This window comes from Gasterosteus aculeatus, chromosome 15, assembly GCF_964276395.1.
Source record: "Gasterosteus aculeatus chromosome 15, fGasAcu3.hap1.1, whole genome shotgun sequence".
Lineage (NCBI taxonomy): Eukaryota > Metazoa > Chordata > Actinopteri > Perciformes > Gasterosteidae > Gasterosteus > Gasterosteus aculeatus.
Genome location: NC_135703.1, coordinates 2,872,194 through 2,898,181, shown reverse-complemented (window position 1 = coordinate 2,898,181; position 25,988 = coordinate 2,872,194). Strand labels below are relative to the sequence as shown.

General features: G+C 49.3%; 1 protein-coding gene across 1 annotated transcript in view; it reads right to left on the bottom strand.

Moving 5' to 3' along the window:
* Positions 1 to 25,534, bottom strand: part of kiaa1109 (KIAA1109 ortholog) — a 49,458-nt gene extending 23,924 nt beyond the window's left edge. The window contains exons 1-48 of the mRNA XM_078089378.1: positions 25,357 to 25,534; positions 23,529 to 23,664; positions 23,247 to 23,363; positions 22,372 to 22,450; positions 22,224 to 22,288; positions 21,445 to 21,619; positions 20,951 to 21,032; positions 20,650 to 20,843; positions 19,979 to 20,058; positions 19,431 to 19,581; positions 19,089 to 19,245; positions 18,628 to 18,706; positions 18,250 to 18,341; positions 18,041 to 18,158; positions 17,784 to 17,939; positions 17,235 to 17,332; positions 16,932 to 17,116; positions 16,242 to 16,348; positions 15,912 to 16,144; positions 15,568 to 15,786; positions 15,310 to 15,447; positions 14,246 to 14,422; positions 13,731 to 13,859; positions 13,216 to 13,335; positions 12,769 to 13,103; positions 12,084 to 12,334; positions 11,561 to 11,801; positions 10,972 to 11,463; positions 9,867 to 10,140; positions 9,588 to 9,722; positions 9,383 to 9,453; positions 9,076 to 9,249; positions 8,168 to 8,292; positions 7,718 to 7,860; positions 7,357 to 7,484; positions 6,903 to 7,105; positions 6,476 to 6,676; positions 6,183 to 6,394; positions 5,450 to 5,601; positions 5,081 to 5,231; positions 4,784 to 4,936; positions 4,320 to 4,560; positions 4,057 to 4,205; positions 3,081 to 3,318; positions 2,677 to 2,838; positions 1,431 to 1,606; positions 1,070 to 1,245; positions 355 to 934 (exon numbers count right to left, since the gene is read on the bottom strand). Coding sequence (XP_077945504.1) covers positions 355 to 934; positions 1,070 to 1,245; positions 1,431 to 1,606; positions 2,677 to 2,838; positions 3,081 to 3,318; positions 4,057 to 4,205; positions 4,320 to 4,560; positions 4,784 to 4,936; positions 5,081 to 5,231; positions 5,450 to 5,601; positions 6,183 to 6,394; positions 6,476 to 6,676; positions 6,903 to 7,105; positions 7,357 to 7,484; positions 7,718 to 7,860; positions 8,168 to 8,292; positions 9,076 to 9,249; positions 9,383 to 9,453; positions 9,588 to 9,722; positions 9,867 to 10,140; positions 10,972 to 11,463; positions 11,561 to 11,801; positions 12,084 to 12,334; positions 12,769 to 13,103; positions 13,216 to 13,335; positions 13,731 to 13,859; positions 14,246 to 14,422; positions 15,310 to 15,447; positions 15,568 to 15,786; positions 15,912 to 16,144; positions 16,242 to 16,348; positions 16,932 to 17,116; positions 17,235 to 17,332; positions 17,784 to 17,939; positions 18,041 to 18,158; positions 18,250 to 18,341; positions 18,628 to 18,706; positions 19,089 to 19,245; positions 19,431 to 19,581; positions 19,979 to 20,058; positions 20,650 to 20,843; positions 20,951 to 21,032; positions 21,445 to 21,619; positions 22,224 to 22,288; positions 22,372 to 22,450; positions 23,247 to 23,363; positions 23,529 to 23,634 — 8,220 coding nt within the window. The 5' untranslated portion in view covers positions 23,635 to 23,664; positions 25,357 to 25,534. The remainder of the gene's footprint in view (positions 1 to 354; positions 935 to 1,069; positions 1,246 to 1,430; positions 1,607 to 2,676; positions 2,839 to 3,080; positions 3,319 to 4,056; positions 4,206 to 4,319; positions 4,561 to 4,783; positions 4,937 to 5,080; positions 5,232 to 5,449; positions 5,602 to 6,182; positions 6,395 to 6,475; positions 6,677 to 6,902; positions 7,106 to 7,356; positions 7,485 to 7,717; positions 7,861 to 8,167; positions 8,293 to 9,075; positions 9,250 to 9,382; positions 9,454 to 9,587; positions 9,723 to 9,866; positions 10,141 to 10,971; positions 11,464 to 11,560; positions 11,802 to 12,083; positions 12,335 to 12,768; positions 13,104 to 13,215; positions 13,336 to 13,730; positions 13,860 to 14,245; positions 14,423 to 15,309; positions 15,448 to 15,567; positions 15,787 to 15,911; positions 16,145 to 16,241; positions 16,349 to 16,931; positions 17,117 to 17,234; positions 17,333 to 17,783; positions 17,940 to 18,040; positions 18,159 to 18,249; positions 18,342 to 18,627; positions 18,707 to 19,088; positions 19,246 to 19,430; positions 19,582 to 19,978; positions 20,059 to 20,649; positions 20,844 to 20,950; positions 21,033 to 21,444; positions 21,620 to 22,223; positions 22,289 to 22,371; positions 22,451 to 23,246; positions 23,364 to 23,528; positions 23,665 to 25,356) is intronic.
* Between the last annotated feature and the right edge of the window lie 454 nt (positions 25,535 to 25,988).

Genomic DNA, 25,988 nt, shown 5'->3' with positions numbered 1-25,988 from the left:
GGGAAGAATTATCTTCTGGCTCCCTCTAGAGTTTAGTTGTGAAAAATTACACTCACAGAATGATTTTGTCACAGATCATATTAAAAAAGGTCAAATATTATTTCCCAAGCCTGTTCAAAGATTTTAAAAAATAACTAGCTTTTCTTGAAAGACCTGTTTTGGTTGTCAGGTCCTTTTCAAATATAAAAACATACATTCCGAACAGTTTCAATTCTATTTCTTCCCGCCTCGTCTGTCGACATTTCAGAGAAGGCAAACACGGACCATTTGCTTAATGTCCACATTATTTTAACACATTTATTTAATCTCCCCCTTAAATACACAGTAACGCAAGTGGTGGCGTCTCATCATTACCTTTGAGGTGCGTCGCTCGGAGCGGCCGAGGGAGGTGCGACCTCGCGGCTCCCGTCTCCCCAGCGTGTCCATGCCGGACGGAGGCCCGTTTGGCGGCAAACCTGCTCCTCCTCCTCCTCCTCCTCCTCCTCCTCCGCCCACCCCTCGCTTGCTCTTCAGGGTTTGGGTCCCGCTGCGCCCCGCCCCGTTGACGCTGCCCCGGGAGCTGCGGCTGAAGTCGGAGGACCTGAAGTGGCGGTACGGCCGCGCCTTGAAGGTGGGCGTCGGCGAGGCCGAGCCGGCGGTGTAGCGGCTCAGCTTGATGTCCGTCTGCGTGGCCTTGATGTCGTCGATCATGGTGCTGAACTGGTGGATGAGGCGCACCAGGGCCATGTCCACGCGCTGGCTGATGGCCTGGCACGCCGTGGTGAAGTCGCAGTGGAACGTGTTGTAGTGGCGGCGGTTGAGGTCGTGGAAGGACAGCGGGGCGGCGGTGGGGCCCTGCGGAGCGCTGGCCGACTTCTCCATCAGCACGGCGTTCAGGCTGAACGTCTCGATCAGCAGCGCCGGCTTGAACGGAGGGAGGTTCACCATGCCTGGTCTAGAGAGCGGGGGGGTGGGGGGGAGGCGGACGGAGGGTTACGTCTGTATGAAGCCGGCGCTCTACGCTCGAGTCTCCAGCGAGCGCCGAACAGAAATAGTCACCGATTGATGTGTTGCTACGACATATTCTTACCTCCTGGATCTTTTGTTTTTCCGCTCTTTGGAGGTGTCGGAGTCGACGATGTCTGCCCGGAGACACTCCAGGTTGCCGGAAAAAGACAGGTGCTCTCCGAAGTACATCTTGTAACTGAGAGGAGTGGTGTCCTGGGCCTGGATGCCTGTGTAGCTCAGCAGAGGCTTGAAAACGACCTGAGGGTGGGGAGGCAGACGTCGAGGCACAAAAGGTGAGGACATCTCTACGAGCAGCAGGAGACCCGCGCGCATAAAGAAGGCCGGAAAAAGCACAAAACAATCTAAACACAATCGAATGGTGGAAACAGCCTCGCAGGTAGAGACATCAAGGACGGGGATGATGATGTGTGTTTCCACGGCACCTGAGCGTCGGCCAGCTGAACCGCGGCCGGGCACTGGTTGCTCTCCTCGATGTAGGCCATTTCGTCCTGGCTGGTGCTGTGCTGGGAGTGCGTCCCATCCAGGGTGTTCTGGTCGCTGGACAGCACCGCGTTGAAGTCTGACGCCGAGGGGATCGTGGGCAGGTTGCACGGGCCGCCTGTAAGGACGCGGGCGGTGTGAGAGGCGGGGAGCGGCTGTACGTGAACATCCAGCGCACATGAGCGTTACGTTGCTAGATAATGACATGTTAGTGTGAGCTGCAGTGAGTGAGCAGAGGGCAGAAGGGCGAAACACTTCCTCTCAAACAGAGATGGGATTGGATGAGTGAATTAAATGGAAGCTAACCGCCGCATAAAGAGTGTTGAGAGGAGCTTTATGGGTATTTTATACCCGATTAGGAACCCTTAACGCGATGTGATGGAGCTCTTTAATGCGTTTGTGAGGATCTGCTCTGGCTGAGTTGTTGGGCTGTCATTGACTGACACCACGGTGAGAGGAGAGAGAGAACAGCAGGCCTCACCCTTTTGGACACAAATCGGTTCTTTCAAACCGTTTTATTAGAAGAAAAAAGTCAAATAGCAACGAACCATTGAAGGAGGCTACATCAGAAACGTTAGTGTGAACAGAGATCATTTCTGAAAGGTTCGCCTGCGCAGAGATGCTTTTGAAAGTTCAGTGTGGCTGTAGCCTCGGAGGATGCGTGGGAGAGCAGTGGAACAGAGCGTGGGAAAGAGCCGCGCTGTGATGGATGAACAAACATTTCAGGTTGCCAAACTCCACTAACACGCTCCGTTAGTGAAAATAAAAAAAACACAATGTAACTCGATCCATCCATCTATCACAGCGCTGCGGCCTAGCTACAAGGGATTCCTCAGGGTTATCTAGCCAAGCGCCCCTACTTTTATTTACTGATTTATGCAGAGTACAAGGTGACTATTGAACTAACAGAAGGGGGACAAAGCAACTGCTAACTGGCTAACTAGTTCATCGACACAACACTGAGGAGCAACAACCCCTGACCTCCTTCTGGACTGGTAAGTGGTGGCAGTGGTTGGTACTGGTAGTGGTAAACAGGAGAATCCAGTGGGTCAAGTGACACCGTCAAAGCTACTGTACAGAGTGGAGGATGAAGTTGATTCAAAACAGCGTTATAAGTCGCCAGACTGACTATGGCTTTTTTTTATGAACATACAGTACGTATTGGGCAAACTGAAAGAGACGTCTGACCTGTCTGCAGGCTGTTGTGCTGCGAGCGGTTGGCGGGGGAGTCCTGGGTTAGAGCCCCCGTCCGGTTGCCCACAGCGTTGGACATCCAGTTGTAGAAGCTGACCGGGGACGGCTCGGACAGCAGCGGGTGCTCGGTCAGCATGTCCGTGCCCAAACTGTTTCCTGAGGCCCACAAGAAAGAGAGCACATTGCATCATGGAACAAATAGTGAAAAGAAAACGCGACTCTGCATATTGCTGCACTGTGGTGCTGCAGGAGGCCGTCACATTCACATGACTGGACGGCAGAGGTCAGCATTGCAGCAAAAATGCCAAACTGACTTTAGCCTGCTGTAATCAAGTGTGCCCGCTCTGCATCAGAACCTTCCCCCTCTTATGTGCGGTGGTGCCATGCAGCGGCGTTACCTGTGCGGGTGAGGGACCCGCTCTTGGCGGCAGCGGCGGCGGCGGCAGATGGTTCGCTCCTCTGGGGCATGGCCTCCAGCAGGTTGTGCAGGCTGCGAAAGCTGCCCGTCAGGTTACTCAGGAGGCTCTCCTTCCGGGGGCTGTCCTTGGCCGGCAGGCCGGCGCGGCACACGTGGGCGGGTGAGTCGGCGGCCGTGTCACCGCTGGTGTAGCTCAGCGATTGGTATGGATGGGAGCCCTGCGTGTGAGAAATGCACAGATGGTGTTGAGCGCCGTATCGCTACCTGAGCCTTTCTTTCATACATGTGATGAGCATTTAATAAAACCGTTTAGACGAAACCTTGGGATTCTTCTAAAAATGATCAAATTCAAAGTAGTGATGACAAATCAATTAGAACTAATCATTTTAACAGATAATCTTTCCAAGTTACTTTTTGTTGTAATGCTGGTATTTTATGGGAAACATGCTTTTAGTTCTGTCTAGAACATAAGGGAAGAGGCGCACAAATTGCAGTGCATATTGAATTTAAATAGAACAAATGAATATTTTAGGATTAGTGAAAATAAGTCATGCTTCTAGTTAATTGGAAAGCCGTGGGGAAGAGTAATGTTTTGCACACTGAATTAAATGAGCTACGAACCTCAGGTATTTAGGAAGCTTGTTCAACAAGTGAGGAGCGTAAAAACTAAAAGAAGAATCATCCGGCTCCAAAGAAGAATGCCGCACTGACAAAGGGACCCTATCGGATAGCTTTTCAAATCATTTCATTAAAAACGGGTGATTTACGCCTAATTCACTAATTCCCGTCAGGCATTGGCTTAGAGAACTCGTCCACCCTAAAGGTCAAGCCAACTTTTTGTTGGCTTGTTGGTTTGTATTTCTAAATGAGAAACCGCAGGTCTTTGACTCTATGAGCTGTGAATGACCCCATAACGCACATATACATTGCACCCGGTGGGGTGATCGGAGCTGTACCTTTATCCTGAGAGCAGACTCATTGTGCGCGTGGGACTTGGACAGTTTCCTCATGATCTCCACCCCGCTGACCGGACCGGAGTTTGCTTCTTTGGGCGGCGGTCGACTGCATGCTCCCTCCAGCAGCATGGTGTGTTCACTCACTGTGGCTTCACAATAACAACATCAAATAAAACTCCTCGCAGAACCACGCGCCAACGGCAACAGATGGACGGCGACGCGAATGGCGCCGGTGTACAGCAGCGCAGCGCTGCGAATCCCACCTGCGTCAAATTCAAACTCCGCTCCGTCGGCGCTGGTGTCGCTCTGCAGGGCAGCGCCGTTGTCCAGGCCCACGATGGTCTCGCCCGGGCTCTGCTGAGGCTCCTTGGGTTTGGCGAGCTGATTGGGCCTCATCAGGCCGATGGCTTTGAAGCCCTGAGTCACCACGATAAATTTCATCCACTGTCTGGCCAAAGCAACAAGGCCTTTCTTAAGCGTCACAAGGGCCGGGACCCCATCATTCTGGGACGGAAAGGAGACGGTAAAAGAACATAAAAAGAAGTGGATCAGTGCCGCTAGTGAGCGATTCATTAAAAACAGCACAGCGGAGCCAAGAGCACTTACGACCACTTAAAATAAGCGGTAGTTACTTTTTGTAAAACGGACTCCAAATGACGCAATATCACTTATAGTAGCCAATTAACTTCATGTGGAGGGATGGAAAAGAGGAGAGTTGGACGCTTACCATGGTAGCCTCCTCGATGACAGAGTAGTCAGCCTGCTGCAGGTAGCGGTGGAGGATGTTACAGAGCATGCAGGAGGGATTCTCATGCAGGTAGCGAGCTCGTTTGGTCACACGGTTGTACTTGCTCCGGATGGGGATGTGGATGCTCTTTTTCTGTCGGGGAAAGACACAGAAAGGGTCAAGGTCAAGGCTTCGAACTAGTGAACAAGGAAAATCAAGTAAAACTACAAAGTCAGAGGACAGTGGAAAGCCTTCATTAGGTGTACATGATTTTGGGTCCACATGTGCATTGCTGACCTCGAGCGCTTCGGTCATGATGCAGCCCATCACGGCGCACACGCGCAGCGTGCCCTCCAGGTCCAGTTTGCGTAGAGAGGATTTGAGCTGGTCGATGGGAACCAGCCAGGCTCCAATGGCAGGTGTGGCCGTGCTGAGCAGATTCAACTGCCTGTCAACACAACAGAGAGCGGGAGAGTCAGCTTTTAATAACTATTCTATCCTATTTTTTTTCCAGCTAAAATGCTAAAACGTTGTTTAAGAATTGATTTCCCTTCCTTCCTCCTGCAGAGATGCGTCGGTTAGTTGACATCTAACAAAACTCAGACCCTCACTACCAAACTCGGAATGGGTCAGAACCATTGCATTTACGTTGCATTGGAGTCGTACCTGGAGATGGCCTGTGCAGGGGAACGCACGTTAGTGGGTGCAGCGAAACTGAACCAGATCTCCCTGATGGTCAGCTTCATGCTGCTGGAGTCGGGCGGCGGGGGCATGAGGGGGAGGTCTTTCTTCAGGTCGTCTGACTCCACTCCTTCATCCTAGAGAGCGCACGGGGAACGCAGAGATTAGGCGGAAATGAGTTTCAGTATTGCAGCTTTACTGTTCTCCTCTGAGGCCGATTAGAACTTTGATTTGCCACCAAAGCAGAGTCTAGATCAGAGTGGTCGCTCAAAGTTTGATGACTTTAATCTCTTTTTTAAATAATTTATTTTGAATAAATTACACTTTTATCAAATCTGGATCAAACGGCTGTCAATGTGCAGGGTTAAAACGATCAGTGCAGGACAGCCTAGGTTGCCAGTTGACACCCCGTTCACCTGTGACATTTAAGAGGCCGTGAGCCTCCTCGGTTACATTTCAAGCCCACAGCTGCAGAGAAATGGAAAAAGAGAATCCGCTCCAAGAGAATTTATTTTTTCCTCACACAAGGGAGAGTTTGAGGTCACTGTCAGCAAAGCTCAGAGAACTTTCATGCGTTTGCCGGTCTCATGAATACCAGACAATGACACTCAAATCTCACGGTAAAAGTGCGGAATTTGAGTAAAAGCAGCTTCGACGTGGTTCCAACTATGTTGTTTTTTTATGTCCACTCCACAAAACGGCATTCGACATTTCTCACCTGGTCGTCTGAGTCAGAGTGCTCGTTGGCGTCGCAGGCGGGGCTCATAGTGTCGTTGGGCAGGTTGTCGTCGGAGACGTCCGTGCTGTAACCGCTGCCCGTCTGAGAGCCGGTGGAACCGTTGGACTTGGACATGCCCGTCTTCCCCCCAGCGTCCGAGCGCCCCATCACGCCGAACGAATTGTATAGAATGGCTCCCGACTGACGGCCCCCTGCGACGCAAAGCAGAACGCGTTCACAGGTCTGCAGGCGAATTGACGACAGAGGGGATGCCTGGGGTTCTTATTTCTTACCTTTGACCGTGAGGTTCTCGATGCCACATTCGAACATGATCCAGCCCCATTTCTCCAGAGAGGTCGCCGAGCGGCTCAGGTCTCCCGCTGCGGCATGGGCGTCGGTTTCATCCACCATGGAAAACTCCTCCATCTCCTCCAGGCCAAACAGCACTTTGGACTTCTCAAAAGGAATCGCCGTGATGGCACACGTGCCGATGTCTACGAAAGAGCAGAAGAAACGATGCGGCTTTTAGAAGAAAAAAAACAAAAAAAGTTAAGTAACCTGTTCAGAATTTGGACCAAAAAAGTGCTTGTAAAAAGATTTCACAATGTACCAAAAGTCTAAAGGGTCTTAATAATTTAACTTGGTACTGGGAGAGAAGCTGTGCACACAAGCCACTGCAGTACATTAACAAAAAGGTTGGCGCTAAAAGCCTGGACCGACCCGTGGAGTCGAGGCCTCTCAGCTGGCTGTGGATGCGGTGGATGTTGAGCCTGGCGGCGATCTCTTTGCCTTTCTCGATGCCGGCGTTGGAGCGCAGCGAGCCAGAAGACTGAGGCTGCATTTTGGTGGCCGAGGCGTACTTCTCCAACATGATGGAGGGTCGGCCGTGTTCCGTGGTGTTGGGCGTCTCCTCCACAATGCCCCTGAGAGGAGGCAGAAGAAAAAGGTTTGTTTGGATCGGAGCTCGGCTGCACTTTGTGGCTCTGGCGTCCTTAAAAAGACACGAAATGTCCAACCACGTCATTCCTGATCCATCAAATATTCATTCGAATTCAGAACTGATCCAATGAACTGCTGTATATAACGGATATATTTCTCAGTACATTTACTCCCAAAAGCTTGGTCTCACACTCACACACACACACACACACACACACACACACACACACGCTACCTGTTCATTCTGAACTGGGTGGCGATCCTGTCGAAGCACAGCGCCACCAGAGAGACGTGTGTGACGCACTTAGTGGAGCACGACGGTGACCCCTCCTCCACAGACGCCTGAAGGAGGCAAAGATTCACCTGCAGGGAAAAACAGAATCAAACAAATAAACCAAACTGAACTAAATACAGTCCTAGATCTTTAAAAAACAACAACAAAATGAATGGTCAGTGCATGCTACGTTTCATAATGTGGCAAACTGTATTTTGGTTGTTTAAAATGTAGCGCGATGCTCTTGATCTGCTCTTTGACGGGGCACAGTGTGAGGAACACCGGTGCAGTCTCATTATTCCGGGTCACGGGTCTGTCTTACCTTGGGGATGGAGACGTTGGCTTGGAGGCCCTTGATTTTCACATTGTCTGGTTTGACCGACAGGTCGGTCTGGCCATGGGTGATGTTCAGGGAGCCGGGGGTCGTGCCCTCCGTCTTGGACAGCTTGTGCTCCTGCTTGCCTGCTTGGCTCTGTGTGGATCCAGATCCAAAGGCAAAAAAAAAGAAGAAGAAAGAGGCTACTTTTAAATTGGGAAGCTGATTTGAGTCCCAACGTCAAGGCCATTTATCTGTAATTGGTTAAAACATTTAGAGCGGAAACCCTTATTTCATACTAATAATAAATAATTGAGTGACACATTGAGCGCAGGCATTCCAGCTTTCCTTCCGATTGAATTCAACCAATATTACGTCAACATTTAAAAGCATCTATCAGGGTGATTCACCATCAAGAGACGGAGCTCTGTTGCTCCATTTCGTGCACGGTTGTACTCACGGACTCGGTGACTGTGGACTTGCTGATCTGATAGGCTTCGTTGAGGACTTTCCCATGCAGGTCATCCAGAATGGCAGCGGGATGACGGATACTGGCAAAGTGGACCATTGATTCGATGTACCTTAAAAGAGAGACAGAAAGCTGTAATAACACAATACAACGCTGCAGGATTAGAAGTATGATTGTATCTCTTCATAGCTTTAGTACAAACTTTTCAGATCAGGTAGACATTCCAAGTATAATAAAATATACAATGTCAGCACTTGAAGTTTGGCATCGCTTTAACCTTCAAGCTTCAGTTCAACCATTTCCTCACTGCTGGAGCCAAGAGCTCATCAGGCCTAAAACACAGCATGTTTAGCCTTTGGGAAAAGATTCACACTGGTAGGCGGCCAAGAGCGAGACTCTGAAGCACTGTCGACTTCATTTCACAGCCAAGATGCAGTGTGTTTAGGGATTAAACGGGTTTTAATGGACAGTGGGGTTGTAGGAGTTACTCATCCCGCATTATCTACAGTAGATTAGAGGAACAGAGCAGGAGCATCAACGCGGTAATGTGCTGCTGTCGAGCTGCCACCCGAACAAATAGACATCAGTTTATGTGCACGCTACATTTAGTATATTTTCATCGCCTTAGCTATTCCTGACGGGTAACCAGAGCAGTTGAACGGTCATTTCATCGGGCGGAACACTGGAGTCTACCGCTGTCTCCACCGGATGGTTTGACTGTGATGTATTCTGGGACTTTGATGTATTTGCGGGGAAATACGTTTTGCTGCTGCCCCATTTCCACAGAATAAGTGAATGGCTTTGCTCCCGTGGTGGTATTCCATGTACCTTCAAATCACACACACACACACACACACACACACACCAAACTAAAACGACATGAAGCAGTTACTACCTGTCCAGGGATTCAGCCACGAGGGGCGTGAGCACCACATTTATGGCTCCCTTCACCTCCACAATGGCCGTGGTCCTGGTCTGAGCTAAGGGCTGCTCCAGAGTCCAGTCGTCTGTTGTCGTGTCCTCATCCGTGTTCTCCATGGCCCTCTTATCCAGCGGTGTGTACGGTGTACTGCGGAGGACACGACGACGGAGTCACAAATCTATGATCAGGCCTTAATATATATATTTATATATATATAAATATAAGTACCAGTTAAACTGGTACACAAAACAACCCGCTTTTTACATTGTGGCCTAAATACCTGATGTTCTCTCCTATCAGCTGAAGACCTCTGTCCAGTAGAGAGCTGGCGGAAAGGCCCTGCTTGATCACCTGGAATGTTTGAGATAATGTCAAACCTCCTTGGTGTCATTTAACTCCTTAACAACCAACAACGAGATCAGTATTCATCCGCCGGTGGAGTTACTTTGCTACATGCACACAAAGACTGTTAGTGGTTAAAAGACCTTGAAGCTGGGAACAGACAGCTGGTCAAAGGAGGCGCTCTCCTCACTGGTGGGCGTGTCCAAATCTAAGGGGCGGTGCAGAGACGACTTTGAGGTCCTCTTATTGGTGGGCTGCTTGACGGACCAGTTTGAGACCTGGCCGACGTGAGGGGAAAATAAAACACACACAGTTAATGCTTTAATAAATGCATAATATTGGACATTGGAGACGGAAGCATGCGTTCCGGTGACGGAAGGGCATCGGGATTCGCATTTACTGGGTAACACGAGCGACGTCACCTGGTAGTGGGCGAGGTAGCTCTGGTAGCACGCCATGACGTGGGGCTGGCGGGTCACGGGGCCGGGTTCAGCGGTCTTCTCGGTCTCCACGGAGCTCTCCTCCTCCATGGCCAGGGCCGAGACGAAGGAGGCCTGGGACATGTGGCTGGGCAGCGGGTGGGGCGGCAGTGGGGGCAGCATGGGGGGCATGGGCAGGGGCCGAGGCTCAGTGATCAGCTCCCCGTTGAGAACGTAGGTGAGGGGGCCCTCGACGCTGTGGTAGATGGAGCTCCGGCTGGGTGGGGGAGGGTCGAAATATTTAATTCGTTGCAACTCCCCCTCTTAGAAATGTCCTTCCAATGGCAGGACGGTTACGTTGAAGGTGTAGTTCAGATGTTTTTTAATTAGGACTAAGGGGGTTGCGTTATTTGATAAATCCCAACTTAAAAATGAAAAACATCAAAAGGAGACGCCGGCGTTCGACGGCGAGGTAAAGCGAGGGGACATATTCTAAAACACAGCAACCAGTGGAAACCCTTCACGAGAGCGAATTGATTACTTGTGTTGGAGTGGAGGCTGTATCAATCAAAAAGCATGTTGCAATCAATGTGAGAACATGTCGGGGTAATGGAAAGATGACAAGGTATTTGCCGAGCGAGACTGAAATCCAATTTGCAAAACGCAGCCGCAGTAAGTGGCCGCCCACGGATCAAACGCTGCATTCGCCAGAACCCTCCAAGATCACATCTATCCTTGAATGATCAAATCAGAGGAATAAATGGAAAGGAATCGGCCACGTGTTTGGCTTTGGGGAAAGTTGGTTAAAGAAATGAAATGCAAAACTTGTGGGGCATTTGTGGGGGTCATAACGTTAATGTGTTCCAGCGTGTTGTTGTGCCGTAAAGACATTTCACAATGATTGCACATCCCTTATAAAGCGAACAAGCGAATTTAAGACACTTTATAAACCATTAAATTCATCCCAAATATGAGTAACTACTCGTCAGATCGTTGTCTCATCTCTGAGCTGTCTGGACTCCATCGTCCCCCAGCTTTGGACTTGATCCAGCCATCCTCAATATCCCGCGCCCCACTTCCTACGAGTACCGGGACCATCGGTGCTGACCTGTAGTTCTCCATGTGGTACGCGGGCGGCTGCGGCTGCTGCATCTGCTGCCGCCTCTTCTTCTTGCGCCCCGGGTACGTCCCCGGGCCCTCGTCGGCGCTGCTTATCGGGTCGAAGTCCTCGGTGGCCGAGAAGTAGGCCTCGCTGTCGGCCACCGACATGCTGGAGTCGGCCGAGCGGTACTGGTGGAAGGTGTTGGAGTCGGCCGACGGCGTGAAGGGAAAGGAGCCGTAGCTCCTGCGCTGGCGCGGAGAATCCAGGACGTTCTCGTCGCTGCGGGACACCTCGCCGCTGAACTGCACGCCGCCGGACAGCACCGGCGGAGGCTTCTCGGCGAAGACGGCGGCCGACAGGCTCTTGGTGCTGCCCAGCCGGCCGGACTGCACCGAGGACTGGCGCTTGAGGGGCGAGCAGAGCGGCGAGCGCACCGAGGAGCGGTCCTGGGCGCTGATGGGCGAGACTGGCGAGATCTCCGGGACGTCCCCCTGGGCGCTGCGCAGAGAGAGGGACAGGTAGATTACACCCGCGCTAAAATCCCCCTGGTAGGCGCTGGCCTCCCCGACAGCGGGCATTTCCAGAGGTCACTTACTCGGCGGGGCTTTTGCCGTTCACGGGGAACATGCGGTCCTCGGTGCTCGGCGAGGGCGTGTCCCTCTCTCCGGCCAGCAGGGGCAGCGCGGCACTACAGGTGCTATTTTCTTCAGAGGAGGAGGCGGAGCTGTGGGAGCGTTGGGGCACCTGGAGACTGAGGTGTTGCTGGCCGCGCCTCTCGGGCAGCTCAGGAGGGAGGCAGGGCGAGCGCGTGTCCGTCTTCAGTCCCACGGCTCTCCCTGAGGAAACACATGTCGGGTTGATCAATCGCCGATACTTTAAGACATTTACTTTTTTCCTGCAGCAGTGTGATGCATTCACTATTTTGAGGCTTATTCACTAATAATGATAACAAGCTCCGTATGAATGTAATGAACGTGCATGTGAAGACCTGCGATACTTCTCCCGTCCCAGTTGTCCCCTCATGGGGTGAATTACTAAATTTAACATTATGGATTAACAGAATTCCTCTTCCGAGGATGCCATCGGAAAAATCCATTTCCAATCCTCGCTATGCGTACCATCCACTTTGGGCGTTTCCTTGGTGATAATCCACTCCCCCGGCTGCAGCAAGGACTGGCCGTAAGACATGTCCACGTCGGTGCTGGAGGAAGAGAACGCCGACGAGGAGGACGGCGTCAGCTCCTCCAGCTTGAAGAAGTCCAGGCCCATGTTGGTGCCGCCGAAGAACCGGCAGCCTCCGAGGCAGCCACAGCGGTTCCTGCTGCGCTTGTTGCGAATGCCGGCCTCTTCTGGCCACAGGAACCAGAGTCTGAGGAGCGGGAGGTGGAGAGATGGAGTCAGGGACGATTGTTTTGCTCGTTTAATTGCTAACGTTACCTTTATGAGCAGTTGAACACCTTGAGATTATAACCACAGCTGATTACCACATGAGTCTGTCCATGACACAACGTGAATCATCTTGTTTTGTTTGAACAGACCTACTTTACATTTACGGGCTGAGCATCTTGTGACTGTATCCATGAGTCATTGTACAGAGGTGTGAGGCAGCCAGTGAGTCATTTCCACATCCAAAAGGTGTTTCAGCCCTGACATTTTATCCTTTGGAAATGTTTTTTTTTTTTTACAAAATTAATTTAAAAGGTGAACAATAAGAACACACAAAAATCCGCCCCTTCCCTCCCAGTGAACACAATGTGCTGGATGGAGTGAACACCGTCACACACGTCACACTGGCTTTCCTACCTTTTGGTGTGAGCGTCGTGCATCTCCAGAAAGAGCCTCTGGACGTCACATTTGGCCGGGTGGTCGGCGGCCAGGGCGACGTCCGCCGTGATGAGGTTCAGGTTGACCGAACCCGCCTCCAGCCAGACGGAGCGTCGCAGCAGAGCGGGCTGCCCGAGACCCGGCGGCGGCCCCGGACCTTGACCCTGTCCGGCCGGCTGCAGCCGGGTCGCCTCGCTGTGCTGCTGCTGCTGCTCGATGTACTGCCGGATGTTTACGTCTTGCACCACGGCGCTGATGCCTTCTCCCACCGCCTGGTTGTGTAGGTTGCAGTTGGCTACATGAATGATGGCTGTCTGGGGTGGTAGGAGAAAAAAAAAAAAAAAAAAAAAAAAACGAGTTCCTTACAAGGATTTCAATCAAGAAGTTCTATAAATACATAGAATGTAAATAGTTTTCGCCAATAACCTTGATGTTGGCAGCGCAGCCCTGCTCCACAACAAAAAGGTCGACTCCGTCCATGGCCAGTCGGGTCATGGTGTACTTCAGCTCCTCCGATGTGCGACAGTGACCCGGCAGGCAGCTCAGCTGGGAAAACAACCAGAAACCTTTCAAACGTTGCAACGGAAACCATCTGTATTTCATCCTGGCTGTGCTTTAGATGCAGCCACACGCTGCTGTGTTGTCAGAAACTAACGAGGGAGCCCAGGCACAGTTTTTAAAAATATCCTTGTTAGTATTCGAAAGCAAACAAGGCATTTTGTGAAAGAGACTTGTTTTCTCTGACAGTTACTCGGTGCATCACGCCGTTGAGCACATCGGTCGTCCTGCGTTAGCCACGTCGTTAGAGAAAGCTTCACAGTGGTCGCCTCTTATTACCCGGTGTAATTTACACACTTTTACACCGGACGAAGCCCCGATGAGCTGAATTGGAAGCTTCCAGCGTGCTAACCGGTGGAGAAGCTGCATGTTGGCGTTCGTACCTTGGCGTCGCAGATGCGGCGGTCGACGCCGTGTTGGCAGATGACGGAGGGCTTGGGCTGTTCCAGCTGGAACTCCCGAGACACCCCGTGGAAAAGGAAAGTCTCTCCCCACTCTATCATACTGGCCACCTAATCAATCACAAGCGCACAAAGGGCCGTTAGAACATCAAAACAAATCGATGGACACATTTACTGCGAGGGAAAGCGCACAAACAAGAATAAATCGTCATATCGAGGGGGACAAAGCACAGGGAAGACGATGAAGACTTGTTCTGACAGTCGACAAAAACTGAACGTTTTAAATGCACAAAAGGCTGTCGCGTATTAATATATATATATATATATATATATATTAACTACTTCACACACACACTCCCACTCAGCTGACCCAACGATCCGTGATGTAATCATAATCGGCGGGCCACACGCATTTTTCCAGTGCACATTCCAAATCGCTCTTTTACATAAGCCAACCACAAACACACACACACACACACGCACGCACGTGCACGCACCTGTGGAACAGTGACCCTGCCCGTGAGCCCCCCAGCCTGCATGTCGATGAGCCAGGCGTACTCCAGCGTGTCAGTTCCCGGCGGGAGGCCCTGAGCCGAGAACATGGCGTGGGCCCTCATCTGCAGGCCAGACAGACTCAGGTGGCCGTCCCTCAAAACCCCGTCCGCCGTGGGACGCTGCGGGCGAGAGAGCACGGAATCACACACACACACACACACAAAAGCAAATATTTTATATCGCCGACTGGTGTAATCTTCTGCTCGGGTAAAAATCACATCGTAAATATACCTACATGAAGGATTAAGGAAAGATTCAGTCTGAGCAGCAAATAACACCAGAAACTGGAGGCTAAAGTTTAGCAGTTTTGTGTGGTTATACAATATGCATGTGCTTATGCAAGGATGAGGCTGGTGTTTTCTATTGTGAAAGCTTTATCCGGGGGATTTTCTTTAGGGCCGAGTTAAGCCATTAGTTGCCAGATTAAAGAGTAGTTGTAATGGGTTTTAATTCTTTTCAAACATGGGAGGAGTAAAGAAACCCTGAAAGGGAAGTGAACAAAAACAATCTGATGTTCCACTTTCCAAGTATGATCGAAACTGTTTTAGACTTGAGTACGTGTGGTTTAAAAACGTTTTTCAAAGGATAATTTTTCTACAAAAAGGAACTTTTCCTTCCGTGTTCTCAACAAATAAAATCCTTTTCATTTTCCAGGCCTTCTAAACAACAACGTGCGAACATTTTGTGTGTTTTATAGTCATGTAAAATAAAAAAAGAAGAAAAACATGTTTTGAGTCCCATTTAGAATGTGGCTGAAATGAGTACGAACAAAAACCTGAACGTGACAAAAAAAAAAAAAAAGAAAAAAAAAGTAGAAGAGTAGAAAAATGATTAATTTATTTTTTTCCTCTCTGAGCTTCTGTAACTGTGCTACATAGTAAAAGGTTTGTATTATTCTTTTGGATTAAAAGCACATGGACGCGCTCTTAATTTGTTCCTAAAGAAATTTCCCACTGGCAGCAACAATAAGCATCACATCGGGCGCACATGCAGCTGTGCTCCTCACCTGGTAGTTGTCGCTGATGAAGATGTGAATGGGAGACAGGAGCAGCTGAAGCATCGTCTCCTTGTAACCTTTTTTCATCTCGAAACACAGACGCTCCAAGAAGCCGGATGGACCCTCGGGACCCTCGCTGCTGCAGTGCTGGAGGCAGCGAGGAAATACGCAGAGTCGTGCATCAAGTTGTTTTCGTACACATGAACACACACAAACTTAAACAAAGGGCCCGAATGCCGGTCCGGGCCTTTCGTTCGTTGGTTTTACCATTGGCAGACGGCCGTGGACCTTGTAGAGGTTGATGAGGACGGTGATGTCCCAGGGACGCAGGTCCAGGGGATGGATGTTGGAGTTATCCTTCTGTTCAGAGCCATCCATTACCAGAGGAGACCAACCGAGACCCGAGGAGGTGGAAGTGGACAACACGGGGCTGGTAACCGCCTCCTCAAAGTCGGTGTACATGTCGTCCTCGCCGAAATAGTTTTCCTGTGGGAGCACAACCATTTCCTGCTTTCATCCAAAATGTACACAGCGCGTATCCACACCCTTTCATGGACCTTCTGCGTACACCAGAACTCCGTTGGTGGAGACGGGCCGGAGGATCTGCGTACCTTGATGGAGATCAGCGCTCGGAGCAGAGGCCCGTAGAGGATGATCTGGGAATCTGGGGACATTTCCATCTCCACGTGGAGTCTGTCGGGCGGGAGCTCCGAGGGGTCCGCGGGCATCCGGCTGTGGGCGGCTGAGGCCGACGCAGGGGTGAAGCGTGGCTGGGCGTTGTGGTGCGCCCTGCTGTGCTCCGGGGGGCGCAGAGCCGACAGCATCGACTCCTCCATCTCCGACACTTTGGACGCAAACCAAAAAGGGCAGTTTAGACGACGATGACGCCGCGCGAGCCGGCTCGGTGAGGACACGAGTCGATGCTGAAGCAGTGAGCTTACGCGACTGTTTGAGCTGCTCATCGGCCTTCTGGGGATAAATGGGGTGCCAAGTGTAGTCGATGATAAGCAAGAAGTTGGGCACGCTCCAGCAGTCCACCCAGCCAGCTCTGGGAAAAGAAGAAAAGCAAACATGCACACTCTCAGTTCCCAGTCGTAACACTGAGTTTATCATCATTTCAAGTGGATTTTACAGTACATCGTTGGCTTTATGAACCGTTCAATCCGAGGACGTTCAGCAGGGGCAAGAGAGACCGCAAATGGGTCGCGCCTGATTTCTCTGCAGCACCGAGTGCAGCGGTTACGGACAGAATTTCATCTCAACCTCCCCGGGGGCGGGTGGGTCTCCTCGCTGGTGTTCCTTCAGCAGTCAAGCTCAGGGCTAGAGAGTCTAAATGATCCAAATGGTGACTGATCATGCGCAGAGGGCACAACGTATGCGCTTCCCAACTGTTAAATATTCTCCAGCATCTTTTTGAACCTCCCCTGACTCCTAAACAGACCTCGCTTTGCACACTTCTCCAAAAAGTGGATGCAAACCAAAATGGATTAAAAGTAAACATGTCTGACCCATAAAGAGTGATGGCCAGCGATACGTTTAAAGTAAATGACCACCGACCACCTCGGGCCGATGCGAGTCAGCGAGTGACGGCGATGAGTCACCCTCCAACGCACGCAAGACAAACAACTCACTCTGCGTGGGTGATGTTCCTCCAGCGCGACTTGGCGGGTTTGGGAGGGGGGGCGCTTTGGTTTTCCCCCGGCATGAACATGTCCGGGGGCAGCTTGACGTTCTGGTATTCTTTGGACAGGGTGAGCAGGGGGTCGCGGCTCGGGTGGCACTCCGGGAGGGACAGTCGCATGTCCGTGTCCTCCGCCTGAGGAGGACGCAGCACACGAGTGAAACACGCACATTCCTCCCCCCCCCCCCCCCCCCACAGACAGAAAGACAACCGACAGTTACGCCGCGATGGGGAAGGACATCCTGTGGCTCACCTTCAAGCTGAAGCGGGTGTTGCAGGTGGTGGGAACAAACTCGACGAAAGGCAAAGTGAAGTCTATATTGAGCGTCTCGCCACACGCCGCGAGGTACACTATGGGAGATCAATAATGCAATTGATCAGTCTGCCTTGGGATCCAGTGGAGTGTATACTGTGTGTACAATATATCAGGACTTAATAGAGTCAAAGTATCCTGTCACGGACATCTGCTTCCAGTGCTCAAGAGCCCCTAATTCATCGATTGCTTTTATGGATTTTCATTTTTACCTCGTCAATGCTAAACACGTATGTATGCAACATAAAATGGGGTCAACTGCGTAAAAACTTAAAAAATAAATACATAAAAATAAACTAACTTTAACTGGGAGGATTTACCTTAAAAATCATTTTTATTTCAAACGAATCTGTGTAGAATGTTTCCAATCCCCCCAAAAAATGTTACATTTGATTTTTTATTCTCTTTAAAAAAAAAAAAAAAAAGATCTGTACATTTATGGTACTCGACTGCACTGATCGATGTTACTTCTACGATCCCCTTTCTTACCATTCTCCTGCTGCTTGGTGGAACAGTCAACCCAGTTGTGCTGATTTGCCGCCCAGATCATCTCAAACTGGTGGAAAAGCACCTTGAACTTCCAGGAGTAGGGCACAAAGGAGTAGATGTCCGGAGCGCTGTCGCTCGCCCAGTCCTGGATCAAATCTAAACAGAAATAACACAAGGAGCAGTGATGAGAGAGGAAGAAACGGGGGCGTTGCCCCTTAGCTTCATACATTTCACCTTGAGAACGCTGGAGACCTCACCGGTGAAGAAGTTTTTCTGGGCGTAGATGAAGTGGTACGTGGCCTTGTACACCTCAATCTCACACTGCCACGACTGAGGCATGTTCCACACCCGAGGGTAACTGGCTATGACGTGAAACTGAAACATATAACAAAAAAAAAAAGGATTTCACATTTGACAGACGGAGAAAAACGGAGGAAAGGTCCTCGTGTAACGCTCTCCTGCTTACAGCCAGCATCTCCGCCTCCAGAAGGGTCCTGTACTGCATGCTGCTGGTGGTGTCCACGTGCAGCAGCTGGCCTTTGATGGTCGGGGAGTAGCCTGAGGGCAGAGGAGAGGGACAGACAGGCAGGGCCATCAACTCAAAAAAGCCAGCGCTGGGGGCAGACGTCTTGCAAATAACGGAATTTACCAGCAAACCGTGAAACGGTCACTTACGGTAAGTACATTTCTGGAGGCGGAGGAGACTCACTAAATATTATGAGGCCAGCGCAGTAAACTATTTTGCGCTTCTCACATCCGTCTCTCTCTCTCTCGCTCTCGGCCTGCGTGTACCGCTCACACCTCGAGGACACCTGACGTCTGTCCTGCTGGGGACCAGACTTACCGTTCTCTCCTACAGTCATGGGGATGTTGACCTCCAGGTAAGAGCCTGCCCCCACATTCACGTGGATGGCATTTGTTTCCTGCCAACAGAGAGGGACACAGAGCAGTCACGTATGCTGCGAATCACTCAATAAAAAGTTTTCAAATACAATATGTTAAAAAAAGGAGATGTAACAGCTCAACAATCTGCCTCTAACCGGTTCATTTTTTCAGTCGACGTGCATTCACGTCGACGTTTAGTATGCGGTTCACATGCTTAGCTTTGTGAAAATCCATGCACTGCTCCGGGATGAAGATTTGAAAAAGAATAAAACATGGGGCGATATCGACAGCTGAAACACGCCGAGCCATGAAGATAAAAGGTGAGCGTGGAGGAAGAAAGATCAGAGAGGTCGGCGGGAGAAAAACAGAACGCGCGGGAGAGAGAGAGAGAGAGAGAGAGAGAGAGAGAGAGTCAGGCACCCTGTTTTTGGTGAAAAGCAGATCGATGGTCGCGTCGGCAATGATGTTCATGCGCAGCTCAAAGGCCTGGATCTGCCTGGGTTTTCCCGGCTGGGCGACCTCTGTGACGTTCATGGCCTGGTAGTCAGCCGGCAGGAAGAACTTCCACAGACAGTCCCTGAGGAAACGAAGAGCGTCTGTGTGAATGCCAAACGGAGCCCGGCAGAAGAGCCGCCTTCTGACATTTACTAACTTTGCCACACTGAAGGCAGGTTGGCGTTAGTTTTACCACCATGATCGCAGAGTTTAATTTTATTTAAGAAGATTTCACGTTGAAAGTCTTCAATAAAACCCGTTGCTCACCTCTGACGATCTGCCCAGGGGCCGTAGTTGAAGTCGGTTCCTTTTCCGCAGACGATGTCCAGACCCCAGCAGGGAGGCAGGTCCTGGAGCTTATCGCTCTCACTGGACGTCTCCGCCTCCTCCCCACCTTCCTGCTCCTCAGGCACCAGCCCTGCACGCACACACACACACACAGACGTTGATACAACGTGACCTTTGTTCTATGTGCGCTAGACATGAAGACAGGAATATTCACCAGATGACGCCATAGTACTTTTTTGGTTGGGACCTTGTATTGCGTCTTGAAGCTAAATGCATCAGTCTGGTGCACCGTAAGAGCAGGAAGCCAAGAGGTCAAGATCTTTGTGCTGATGAAGCAATTTGAAATCTTTATGAAATATTTTGGCTACATATTCAAAATCAAAACGCTGTATTTCTCCTTGAGAAACAATTCTGGAAGTTATTTCGAAGGAATAACAATTTTCCATTTTGAAGTTTTGGCAGCACTGAGAGAGTTTGTTTGTTTCCATCTTGGGAATTTTTGTGTGTCTGTGCATTCGTGAGCGTACCGGGTTCGTCCTGGTAGTAGTAGATGTCGACATCGTTGGACTGCATGACCACGAAGCCTTCGCCCATCAGCCTGGGAGGTCTAGATGGGAAATCCACAGGGTCAAAGTTTAGTTTATATATAGATAGACAGATATCTTTAGTCCAATAGCTGATATGCTTTGAAGAATATGCAATAAATGCACTTCAACGGCAAGAAGGACGGTCACAGATATACGTAAATACAGATAAAGAAAACGCGACGGAGAGCAGCGCATCTCACAGAATTAACCTTCGCGACTTTGCGGTGATAAACAATGTTAAGTGCTCACACGCATCCGCTGCCGGACTAAAAGGAAACGGCCATAAAAAGGTTCGCACCCTGCAGCTCCCTTAAGTGTGATTCATTAAATAGCACCGGTGAGCTACAAGGGGAGCTACGGGATGCGTCCCTTTATTTAAATGTTCAAACATTACAATGAGCGCGTTGGACATCATTGCCACTGGATGTCTATTGACATGATAGTATGCTTCAAAAATGATGCGGCCATGGATATTTTTTTGTATTCTCGTAACAAGAAAAACAGCGTTACAGCTGAAATCGAGACAAGTTGAAAAATTCTGTTCACACGTTTCAGAAATGAGCAGAAACGTCCTTTGAGGAGACGGGATTTCACAGCTCGTGCGGACTCACTCGTCAATGTGCATGCCCAGGTAGCGCGGGCTGGGCACCAGCATGACGCGCACGTTCTCCAGCGAGCCTTTGACGATGTGCATGAACTGGTCCAGGTGGCTGGACGGAGGCTTGGTGGCGTACGTCAGGAAGGCGTCCTCGAAGTTGACACACAGAGTCTGCGGGAGGTGGTGGTTCCCGAACGCCAAGCGACCCTTCGGGGGGGGGGGGGGAAGAGCAGACGCGCGTGCAATGAATGGACCGGGACACCCAACGGACGTTTCCTTACGCTTGACCCGTCCACTCCGACCGGGGAACTCACGGTGCTGATGTTGACTTTGATGACGGGAATGAGGGAGCGCCAGGACGACGTGTGGTCCAGACTCTCCGCTTTGATGTTCACGCTGCACAGGGGACCAGAAGACATTCAGGCTTACAAACGGTTCAACGGCGCTGCATTCTCCAGGCGGCCCCAGTCGTTGGGCCGTCTCTGGGAAAGGACGACAGCTGTCCTACGTGGAGACACTTCTGACGCATTTGCTCATAACAGACGGAGTCCCTTGGCTGCATATTTGTGCGGCACTTTGAGGAAAACTTTATATCCCTGTTGGTTTCTTTGCGGTTTAATTTATCAACTGAGAGGTTGACTTTTTTTGTTGAAAATTTTAATTAAGACAACAACGAAAGCAAAACACTGTACGTGCTCGGATATTAGGAGCTTAATTTCAATATTAAGTCTACTCTAATAGATGTTGACGGTTCCTTCTTAATTGGCCCTCCCATTAAAAGTTAGGACAGACGGGCCCTCGGTCGTACCTCTCCAGTGTCTTGTTTTGATCCTCTGGTCCCTTCTCGTCCTCTTTCTTGGGAGTGATGAGTGTGGGGTCCAGTCCGAAGGTCTCCTGCAGCCGGGCGTAGAGGTCGGTGCGGTTGTAGACGTGGAACTCCAAGCCGTTGACTGTCACGTAAAGCCGGGTCTCTGCCTTGGGGTCTAGAGACGAGACACAAGAGAGCAAAATGCTGAGGATCCTTCCATGTAGGGGGGCCATTTAAGGTGGTGGGGGGGGGGGTCATAACTATACATTTATTACAGTTGCCTCCTCAGCTGAGGGAATTACTCGTCGCATAGACTCCCTTGGAAGACATTTACTGCATTGTATTAGATTCTTCAGTTTCCATGGAAACCGTTTGAGGGTACTGGCAGGCCGGTTTGCTACAACAATGGCTAATTTGTTTTCATTATTTAAGGCTTTACTGGACATTGATTTCGTGCTGGACTTCTGATGCAGGTACTAACGTATAAATCTTACAATTTTTGGGAGATAGCAACATTAAACAGGTCTGCCACCATCTCATTGTCATATGTTGTGTGTGTGTGTCATATATATATATATATCTCCAGCCATTTGGGGAGGTTTAATGTTCCCAGCCTGGTTAAGAAGGCATTTTATATTTAATTAAGTAGAGGAACAAAACCTTTGAATTAAGTCTTACGGGGGTTTACTATTAGGAAACATTAACTTGAGCTTCAAGAGAAATCTCTTAAGGAGATTCATACCACCGGCTAGCGGCTAATGACATGTTCTTAAACTCACCATGCTGTTTTTGTTTCGGGTTATACATCTTCCACCAGCGGAATATGAGGAAGCCATCCTGTATCCTTTAACCAAGACAAAAGAAATATTAAAAAGTCAGAGAGCGTTAGCATTGTAAGCGGGAGAGTGCAGAACAATGGCGGGTTACCTGATGGACATGTCCTGGCTGATGTAGTAGACATCTCGGAACATGACTTTCCCCGACAGCACCGAGAAGGAGAAGGAGCCTGCGGAGCGTTCAGACACGTTTTCACATTGTGTTTAAAGCGAAAAGATGTTTAAATTTGATCACAGTGGTGCAAATTCATTTCATTGAAATATTTAAATGTCGGAAAGGTTATAATTAGTGGTTGTTTGAGCCCTGGTAAAAAAATAAAAATAAATTAAAGCTGGTGAAATATTTAATAATCTGAGAAAAGTCTTAATTAGGATTTAATTGTAAACAGTTCAAAGTCTTTATAGAGTAAAAAACTGAAGAAAAAAAATTGTTTTCCCATCATTAATAATTTTTGGCTCACGACACATTTTTCTCTGTTTCAATTACTGCATGCTGAGCGAGAACACCGCAGCGCTTCAACTATCATCAGCCGAGCTTTGCGCCTGAAGACCGGTTGTGCCACTCAGATCCTGGGCAGGAATGTCTTCCTCACCTCGGTCCTGGCAACAACAACACACCCCTTCAAGCAAGTTCAAACCTGCTCATCAGAGAACACGCCGTGTCCCTGCCTCCCTCACCTCAACGCAAGGCTCTACTGTGGAGCGGGTTCAGGGTTGTATGACAGAGCAGGTGATGCTGACCAGCTGCACTTGAAATCAACTAATCACTAATAGTTGCACTTGCACTGATCGCCTCGAGATGCTTTTAGAAATGAAGTTCCGTGTTATTTATATAAAGGGAATTCAAATCGGGGGATGGCTGGAGCTGATAACCAAGAGAAGCCCGCCTGAGCTGCCGAAACCGAAAGCGTTGGCAGAGTTTCTCTTCCCTATTCGCCACTGTGTGACAGAGCGGGATGAACACACCGATGTGAATGTAGCCATCTTTGTGGAGTCGGTTGATGACGAGGGTGAGGATGAGGCCAATGTTGCGGGAGTTGTAATAAGTTAAATAGATGATCCATCCACAGGACAGAATGGTGGCTGAAAGACAAAGACATGGTGCTCTTTGTTAATACATGGAATTACATAAACAGAAACAATAAGCACCACAACCCTTTGTCATGTTTTATGATATTTGGAATAGAGTGTTAACCTTATAGAGGTTTGAACTAAACTGGTAGGCCTTTGCAGACACAGAGCACTTACCAACGAGGAGCCAGATGAAGTTGGAGTTGTGCTTGGTAAGAAAGTCATCCAGGTCCCCCAAGCTGGGGAAAGCGCTTTCATTGCTTTTGGAAGCATGGCCATCCATGGCTACAGGCTCTCAGTCCGATACCTAAAACTAAAACGTCAGATAACTTGCATGACAAAACGGAGTGCTGCGTCGTTCTAGTCACCTCGGCATCATTATAATTTCAAAAAGTAATTTCAGGATGTTTGTTTGATTCAGCAAGATAATCTTCACAAATGAACACAAATTCATACCATTAGAAAGCGGTATTCACTGTCACACATAAAATGATTGTACCTTCATACGTTATAACACCACAGTCATATGACATCATGTCACCCCCACTATTCCAACGGCAGACCAGTCAGAATGATGCATTTAAGCAGGTGTTCACCACGCACCTCATTTCAGGCATCCAACCAAAAACCAGCGGACTTTGAGCGGGGACAACCGGATTTGCACAAATACGCAGCTGTAACGCTGTTTTTCTTGTTACGAGAATACAGTAATTTACTGGTTTTAGGAATAATTCCATCAGCACTCGATTATATGTCTCTCAAAACTGGTTCACATTTCCCTTTACCTACTTGGGAATTATCAAAAAAAATCTTCAAAGCATTTGCACAGTACCCAAAACTCATAAGAAGTAAGCTCACGGTGTAACGCCACACGTGATAACAATTAGCTACATATACTTATATGCTTGTCATGAGGCCGTGTTTAGTGCCGTGCACTTTGCTTCCACAAGAAGGATTATCTTGTTTTTTGTGTGTGGCAAGAGGCTGGTGGAAGGATGTTGCACAGAAGTATGACACACACTTAAACACAAACACAAATCCTCACCTAATCCACTTTACACGATGTTGGTTGTAAATGTGAAAACCGAAATGTAGCCAAACCGCGTTTGGCCAATATTTCAAAGACGCACAAGAAACAATGATCTGTTGAATTTGACGTGTCATATAAGAGATGCTTTAGATCTTCCAGATAAACGTAACACCAGCTACCTGCTCAATCCACTCCTGGCTGTTGAGTTTGTTTACTCTGTCATTAGTCAGGATCTAAGGAAGTGTTTGTGTGACTTTTCTTGGAACGGCTTACGGCACAGTGTTCCTGTAATCCCAGGACGATCGGTGATGTCACTGATCGATCTCAGTGCACCCGAGACCCTGAGGGGGTTTTCAGATTGGGTTTCCGAGTAAGTTGAGACGCAGCGAAGAGTCCGGTGATTATTGTCAAACTAACACGACGGAGATCGTCAGAGTAAAAGAGCACAGTGGGGTTTTTGAGGGCGACGCAACTTGACAGTCCCTGGCTTTGTTTACATGTTGAACAGAAAGTACAGTCACCGGCACGGTTTTCTATATTCATTTTACGCCGTCCGTTGGGATTAAGTCAAACATGCCCAGGCGTGACCTACTGCTCGATTACCATTTCATTGAAATTCCGATGAACCCTGAGCCACAAATTACCTGACTCAAACATAGACCTAACGCTAGCTAACGTTAGCTAATCCCAGCTGGTCAATCCTGGGAAATACTCTCTGCACGAGCAACACGAACGAGCTTTTTTATGCGCCGTGTGTAACCTTAACAGACGTGGCCGTCGACCCCTCCAGTGTTGCCACACAACTTGTTGTCAAATTACGTGTTAGCTTGTGGATAAAGCAGTGATTTTAGCTAACGGCTACATGCCGTAACGTTAGCACTGAGGTTAGCTCGCTAGCTAATGACAGCAGGCCGCACCCTCTAACTTCTCCTCCTTCAAACTGTGAAAACAAGTCACGTCGTGATCTTAAATTACCTTAACGTCCTGGATAAAGCATGTGGTTTCATCTTTGCTCCAGTTATCCAGGAGTTGCTGCCCCGTTGTCGTGTCAGACATGGGCACAGCTAGCATCCTCTGTTGAATATTTACCTGGCAGGCGGCCAGTTAACATCTCTTCTTGGTCTGTCGGGAGCGGTCACGAAATTGACCAATGGGAGAGATGGCAAGTTAGAGACCGACCAATCAGAGGCCATGGTGAGCGGAGCCACGCCCATATTTGACAGACTGCTCCATTGACCTATGGACGTTAATGTTTTTATAGTAGTGGGGATTGAGCGGTGCTGTTTTGGTGCTGTACGTGTGTGTTTGAATTCCAGCACCAGCGGGATCCACACGTTCCTAATTCTGTTTATAAAGGATACAAAAAAGAATGTAGGCTCATAGAATCAAACAAATGTATGCACACACATTATACACTTAAATAAAAACATATCAAATGCATAGACAGAGTAAAGAAATTAAGGTGGTTTACTACGTGCCGTTCATCAGAGATTACCTTTTAATATTTATTGTTGAATATATTTCACACTTATATTGTGAATATTTATCTTGCTTAGTGAATAAGGCCTCTGGCCAGTAGGTTATTAAACATTGGAGATTAGACAGTT